This window comes from Thunnus maccoyii, chromosome 10, assembly GCF_910596095.1.
Source record: "Thunnus maccoyii chromosome 10, fThuMac1.1, whole genome shotgun sequence".
In the NCBI taxonomy this organism is placed as follows: domain Eukaryota; kingdom Metazoa; phylum Chordata; class Actinopteri; order Scombriformes; family Scombridae; genus Thunnus; species Thunnus maccoyii.
Window position 1 is genome coordinate 9836111 of NC_056542.1, and position 8114 is coordinate 9844224.

The 8114-nt window shown below is 35.5% G+C and overlaps 1 protein-coding gene across 1 annotated transcript; it reads left to right on the forward strand.

Moving 5' to 3' along the window:
- Positions 1–6388: 6388 nt before the first annotated feature.
- LOC121906318 (free fatty acid receptor 2-like) lies at positions 6389–7302 on the forward strand. Its single transcript, XM_042425126.1, has one exon. It carries the CDS (start codon positions 6389–6391, stop codon positions 7298–7300), a length of 912 nt encoding a protein of 303 aa, XP_042281060.1. The 3' UTR covers positions 7301–7302.
- Positions 7303–8114: the final 812 nt, after the last annotated feature.

The following is an 8114-nucleotide window of genomic DNA, read 5'->3' on the forward strand; positions in this document are numbered from 1 at the left end:
TCTGTTCACTCCCCTCTCCTGAGTTCTCCACCCATCCTTCCCACCTGCACCTAATCTCCTCGTTAGTTTGGTTTGTATTTAAGGTCTGGTTTTGAGTTCAGTCTCTGTCGAGCCGTCTGTGTTTGTTCTGCATTTGTTCTTGTGGTTATGGTCAGTTTCCTATGTTCCTGTGATTTTTGAATTAATTCATTAAATATTCTGCATTGTTGCCTGCCTGCTGTCTCTTGCGTTTGGGTACACCTGCTCCACTCACCATCCTGACAGTTGTTTTTTTTAACTCATAAGTACTTTTACTTCAATTAACTGGCCTGCAGAGGTTAGGCAGAAACAATTTGGAAATAAAGTTGCAACAGCCTACTTCAGTTTAGTGGTCTGCTCAGCAGAAGTTAGACAGAAACTAGTTGGAAATTACTTGCTAATTTACTTGCCAAATTACTTGCTTAATTTCCATGAAATTTGCGGACCTGTAAAATAGTGTTTCCGCTCATCTTTGAACTCATACGTTATAAAAAGGTTGTATTTGGTAAAAGGTACCGTCAGGCTGTTTTTCTTACATTTTTGAAAATTTCTTCAGTTACGTAAGTAAATATGTTTACCTTACATTTATCAAACTTAATATTGCAGATCAGTTTTACTATTAAAATTCTACATCTGGAGTGATGTTTTTATTTTCATTAATACCTCTCCCAATTATCTTGAAATTCTGTTCTTATGTTTTTGGTGGTAGGGCTGTAATTTACGTTATTTAAATGTTAATTTATCTGGTATTAAATGTTAAGATGTTTTTTTCTTTATATTCCCTTATAACCTTTGTTCGTTTAGTATCAGAATCAAAGTAAATGTTTCTCCTTTGGGTAGTTTCTACATGATGCATATAGACATTTATTTATTTGTTTGTTTATTTGATAGGGACAGAGCACATTAATGAACATCAGTATACGATACAGGATGTAAACATACCAGAGTTAGCAAAAATGGTAATTTACATCCGTAGTCCCTAGGCAGGTAACAAAAACAGAAACAGTTTAACTAACAACACTCAAACACAAATATACACATACAGAACATAAAAAGGCAAAATACATTGTACACATGTCCCGTTAAAAATGATCACAGTTCTGTTTTGCCTTGAGCCACTGTTTGAGATGAGACTTAAAGGTAGGATATGTGGGTCACTCCCTTATTGTAAGTAGTAGGCCATTCCAATATTTACTTCCCTTTACTGATTTCAGTTTATCCAAATGTGGTGTGTCAAAATGGCACCACACAGTCCTGTCTAGTGGTGGCCTTGGTGTTATTGCCACTGTCAGCCCTCTATGTAATGATGTCATTTAAAGGAGGTGGGGCAAGCCCATGCAAAGCCTTACACATAAAACAAGCATAAGTTCTCAAAACTCAATAAATGATATTTTTCCAGGATGTTACAATGATGGAATGAGAGTGTTTTTTTTATAGCTTTCTTGAAGGGTAATTCTACTGGTTTAAGTGTTGTTACACCTGTAAGTGACCAGTTAGTAAAGCAGTACTCTGTGTGAAAAAATAATTGAGTGGAAAAAGAAATGGCCTGATTTCCTTAAAGTTTTGTAAATTAAATTTTTACTGTGTTTGACACCTTTTTCACATGACTTTTAAAGATTAATGTGGAGTCCAATGTGACTCCAAGATACTTGAACTCATTTATAATGTCAAGTTCCTCTCCTCTCAAGAACACATTAGAATGTGTCACTTTTACTGGTTGTTTTGTAAACATTGTACACACAGTATTTTTTGGTGTTGAAATTGAGACATGATTTAGTAAGCCAGTCTTGGACATGGGTCACTGTAAGAATTAATTAGGCTTCTTAGATATCTTTTGCACATGCAAAAATTACTGCATCATCTGCATACATTGGAATATTGACATTTTGACATGCATTGGTCTAAGAATAGAGCCTCATGGGACCCCTACAGGACAGTCAAGGTAAGGAGATTTGGTGCCATCAACACAAACACATTGCTTCCTACAGGATAGCTTCTTCAGAAAAATTAAAATGTGTTAATTTACATAAAAGAATCTGGTGGTCAAGAGTAATAAATGCCCTCTTTAAATCAAGAAAGACAGCACATACATAGGAACTCTTATCCAATATTTTTTTTTTCTAAAAAGACACAGTTTGCTGATTCTGTGGAATGATGGGCACGGAACCCAAATTGCATGGGGTGTAGCCTTTAGAGAGATGTTCAGTCAATAGCTTTTCCACCCACTTCTCAGTGACCTCAGATATAACCGGGAGGATGCTGATTGACCGATAGTTAGCTCTGTCTGTTTTTTCCCCAGATTTAAAGATTGGGATAACCGTGGCCACCTTCCATGCTGAAGGAATAACTGTTAACCAAATAATTGGGCATACCAGAGAATCTTTGTGTAATTTCAGAAAGTTAGTGTCAAGCCTGTAGGCATCCCTCGCTTTAGAGCTTTTCAGTGCACTGATAATCTGGGCCACTTCTGGTTCTGTTATTTCTTCTATTTTAAAAATAGGCATCATGAAAAAAAAGTATTGAGATTGGTAGCTAGGATCATTCTTTATTGATATTTTGCCTTTTTTTATATTCCCTTTTGTGCCTTCAGTATACTCCATAAAGAATTTGCTTTGGCCTTTCGTATAGTCTGTATTACTTTGTTTCTCATTGATGTGAACTTTTGTCAGTCTGTAATCAGACCATACTTCAAAGATTTTTTAAGCAGTTGGTCTCTATCTTTCATCAGTTTTCTACATTCAACATTCAGCAAGGGCAGAGTGTTCCCCTTTCTTTTATTTTGGCTCCCCTTCTAGTGAAGGATGCCATCACTTCATAAATTGTTGCAAGAAACACACAGCCACTCTCTATGTTCCCACTTGAGGGGACTTCACCCCAGTCAAGCTCTTTTAGAGCTGCCTCAAGGTTTTGCTGTTGACTCTTTTTGATTGTGTAGGATATAGTTTTAAATGAATCTGAAAAATGTTGCTTTGTAAGCTTCCTTGAGAGAAAAAAATGCACTTAGTGATCATATCAGGTCAATTCGTGAATAATGTGTCTATTCTTGTGTTTTACGATGGGTTATTATAGTAGGCTGTAGACTAGACCAACTAAACTAGACCAGCTGCCAAATTATTTGCCTTAGCAATACAATTATTTTTCCAGGCTGTATTACAGCTGTGCATGTACTGAACACTTCATGACATTTATTGTCTGAGTGAAATAACTCAAATAATGAGTGGAAAAAAATGTTTAATATAGTAGTTAATATAGTAGTTAATATTAACAAACTAGTGTTTGCTCTCTGCTTATTGAATGGGTGGAGCACTATTGTGTCACACAGAGCTTGAATATGACTCTCTGTTTCCGACTTACAACAGCTCATCTTTAAACTCACAAGTTATAAAAAGGTTGTCTTTGGTAAAAGGCACAGCCACGCAAACAGAGTTGGTTTTCTTACATTTTTGAAAATTTCTTCAGCTAGGTAAGTAAATATGTGTACCTTACATTTGCCAACTTAACATTGCAGATCCATTTTGCTATTGAATTCTACATCTGGAGTGATATTTTAATTTTCATTTTTAAAGCCATAGGATGGTGTCTTGTTTTGAGAGCTGACAATGATTCTTTTCTCTTGGGATTCTTATCATGGACATGAAAAAACATATTCCTAACTATTTTTATCCATACTCAAACAAAATAGAAGGGGGCTACAAACTGAGGTGTTATCGGTATCGACAAGATTGTTTAGATAAACCTATGAAGATACTGATTTGATGTCTTCAAAAACTGCACCCAAAGAAGATACTGGAGCACACAATTCGTTTAGCAATTTATGAAGGTTAATAAGGATGGGAGGTAATCAATCAATAAACCAATACATTTTGAATGAGTGCTGTCAATGTATTGGTTTATTGATTGATTACCTCCCATCCTTATTGATCAATGAGAGACTGTTCTGTGTATGGAGGAGGGTATGTAACTTTTTCAATCTATGCCATTACTGTTTGACTCTGATGAAGACACAGTGCGCGTCAAAATATCGTTTGCACCTTAATACATTGCTTAAGTGAATCGTGTGCTCCAGTACCTTCTTTGTGTGCAGTCTTTGAGAAGTGGACCATTGAACTGTTTGTTAAATTGAAGATATATTCACATAATTTTATTTAGACATGCACTGTAAAAACTTACTGTGATTTTAAATAAAAACACAGTACACTTACTTTAATTTATTTTACAGTAAGTTTATAAACACAGTAAACTTACTGTAAAATAAATTACAGTAAGTGTACTTTGTTTTTATTTACAGTAGCAATTGCAAAATGAAACAGTAATTTAATGGCACTTTATCTACCTTTACAGTAGCTGTACGTAACTGTGGTGCACAGGGATTGTGCACCATGTTTACAGAAATCTAATGGCCTTCTTCCATATGGCAGAAATACCCACACTGAAAAGTGCACTGCTGCAATTATATCTGTGATGCACAGTGCAAAAAGTCTTCCCTCAAACAGGACAGCAGAACAAAAGAAGTTGTTTACCCTTAATGACATAAACTGTAGTAAAAGAGCCTGTTGCCTGCAGTTCTACGTCTGCCAGTTCACTTCAGCTGTTTCCTCTTTTACCAATTCTCCTTTGCAATATGTAAAACTGATCTGCTGACCAAACAGCACAAAACATTTTGCATAGACCAATGTCTACTGACCAATACTGCAGTCTGTTTCTTGTACATTTCCTGTACATGCTTCATAATAAAAGCCACACAGTGGTACACCAGTGAGAAGCTTTTAATGTGAAGTAGCAACAGCAGGAAATATTCGGACATCAACTTAACACAGTAACTAAGAATATAGTAAATAAGAATGAAGTAAATAAATGTTTTCTTTTCAGTGTTTGCCATAAAAGAAGCAGGGACCATATGCAACTTTCTGTCCTCTAAATATCATTCTATAACAAAGTTTTCAAATGTACATATTACAAACATTGGCAAATATTACAATGACAACGTTAAAAATACAATATGTAAAAAGCTTGTTTAAATCTGTAACCACAGTTAAACAAATCCTCACGAAAAAAAAATACTGATGTCATTTAATAAGCCCACTACAAGTTAAAAAAACAAAAAACAAATCACTGAACTATATATATGTATATATATATATATATATATATATATACATATATAAGCCCATCTAGGATACCGTCTGACAAATTTACACCGAGCAAAAACAGACAAGAACATGAGTACTCTTTAAAAGAAAATCCTTTAAAGTAAAAAAAAAGATAATGTAGTGAACCGAAGAGCTGTTAAATCCCAAACCAGCTGCAGTGAAGTAATTTACTTTGGCGCCCAGACTGACTCAGTGACGCTGTTCAAATTTGAGATCATGTGATGTTTTTCTTTGGCTCAACCAATCAGCTCACAACTTCACTGACAGCCTGTCATGACATAGACTGTATAAAAGGTTATGACCTGATAAACGTTGAGACAAATTTAAAACCTGAAAGTAACAGCCTGCAGAAGCATGAACAAACAAGGTCATCTTGAAGTATTTGAATTCATATGAAAAGAATAATTATTTCAAACTAAAGTTTAAATTATTTAATCTGCACCATGAATTTGAGGGTTGCAGCTGAGGTTGAGACTGTGATTTTCTACAGTAACATATGGTTACTGTGATTTTCTACAATACTAAAATAGTTACTGTGATTTTCTACAGTAACATAATGGTTACTGTGATTTTCTACAGTACTAAAATAGTTACTGTGATTTTTTTTACAGTATCATATGGTTACTGTGATTCTCTACAGTAGTGTGTTCACTACTGTTATTTCTACAGTATCATCATGATTACTGTGTTTTTAGGCTTAATATACAGTACTATACTGTAAAAATATTCACAGTAATTAACTGTGCAAAAACACAGAAAATTTTCTTTTTCTCAAGTGCTCTATTTTCTCTTGCTGTTTTTGTAGTTATAAATGGTATAAACAGTGTAGTTATCTACTGTATTACTTGTCAATTAATACTTCTCCCAATCCTTTTACAATTCTGTTTTTATGTTTTTGGTGGTGGGGCTGTAATTTATGTTATTCACATGTTAATTTCTGGAACTATCTTATGTGGTTTTAAATGTTAAAATGTTTGGGTTTTTTTATATTCCCTTATAACCTCTGTTTGTTTAGTATCAGAAACAAAGTAAATGTTTCTCCTTTGGGTAGTTTCCACATGATGCATATAGACATCAATGACTAATCAGGTCAAAGGTTGTTGTCACTGTTGTAAATATAGAAAAGAATCAATGTTTTTTTAGCAGTTGTCTACCACCTGTGTCTCTTAATTCCTAAATTCTGTTTGTTGTTTGTTTACCTGCTTTGGTTTAGGGTCATAATGGAGCCAGTGGTGAGGAGTGAGGTCATTCTCTCAGTTTATGTAATTTCCTTCCTGATAGGCCTGCCAGCCAACCTCCTGGCTCTCTATGCCTTCAGTGTAAAGATCCACTCCAAGCCACATCCAACAAACATCCTGCTACTCAATCTGATCGTCTCTGATCTGCTCTTCTTGATCATCCTTCCCTTAAAGATATATGAGGCAGCGTCAGGTATGATGTGGAAACTACCCAACTTCCTGTGCTCCATCACCTCCTTCACCTTCTTTTCCACAATCTACACCAGCTCTTTGTTGCTGATGGCAATAAGTGTAGTTCGCTTTATAGGAGTAGCTTTTCCTATCACCTATCATCAGCGTAAAAAACCTGTGTATGCGATAGTGATCAGCGCTATTATTTGGATTATCTCAGCAGCACACTGCAGCATCACTTTCATCACCCAACACCACCCTTCCCTGTCCAGCAACAACACCAGTGTGTGTTATGAGAACTTTACAGAGAAGCAGTTGAAGGTCCTCCTCCCATTACGTTTGGAGTTGTTCTTTGTGCTCTGCCTTATACCTCTCCTAATTTGTATATACTGCTACTTGAACTGCATCTTGATCCTGTACAGTCAGCCCAGGATATCCCAGATGCAGAAGCAGAAGGCCATCGGCATGGCCTTGGGGACTCTAGCTGTGTTTCTCATTTGTGTGTTGCCATATAACATCTCACATGTACTGGGCTTCTTTCAGGGTGAGAGCCCAAAATGGAGGTACTACACCCTGCTGCTTTGCACCTTCAACACCTGTATTGATCCCATAATCTTCTACTTTTCCACCTCTGCCTTCCGCTGCACTGGTGAAAAGTCAGTTTTCAGGAACTGTAGATTACCTGATTCAGGAACACATAAGCAAGGCACAAGCTCTAGCTAAGAGTAAAACATGTTTTCAAGACTATACAGTATACCCAGCTTCAATGTTTTTATTGTATTGTATACTGTATTAAAGACCTTATATGGCCATATTTAACAGTTAATTTATACAACAATGTTTCACATCTAGGTTTGCTGGCTATTGTGTAAAAAAAGATGCTCTTAAGGGTGATTCAATCCTGGTCAAAGGGACTGTGCTGCTTTCTACCCCAAACCACTGTAAACCATCTTATGACAAAACCACAAGACACATTAGGTGCATATGCAATTCCAAATTGTATTATTGTATATAGATCCTCTATTTTGGAATGGGAATTTGAACCCCTGACACATTATTTCCTGTTTATTTTAACCAGCCACTCTTCTGCACTTATGCATTCTGTAGGCAAACATGTAAAATATACTTGCAAAAAAAGCAGGTACAAAAAGTACAAGATAATAGCACAATAACAAATGATTGTACAGAATGGTTTTCTTTTTATTAGTTCTCTAGTTTACATAATTCTTATTGATGTGTGAATTTGAAAATATATACTGGGGATTTTAGTGAGTTCAAATCTTGTGAAACAGCAAACGGCATCAACTTGAAGAATTACTGTAAATAAAATTTCAAGACAACATTGTATTGATTTGTATATAAATAATAGACAGAGCTGCTGCAACAATTTTAAACAATTTTAAAGTTTTTCTCAGTTTGCGATAATTGTATAATATGCATATGAGAACTACCATCAGCAACATACAATAATTACACTGAAATCTACCAAACCAAAATGAACTAATCTGCAAAGGTTATGAACAATGCCACCCAGCCT

Excerpts from the sequence above, each read along its gene's own strand:
- LOC121906318 (XM_042425126.1), top strand. The coding sequence starts at position 6,389 with ATGGAGCCAGTGGTGAGGAGTGAGGTCATTCTCTCAGTTTATGTAATT.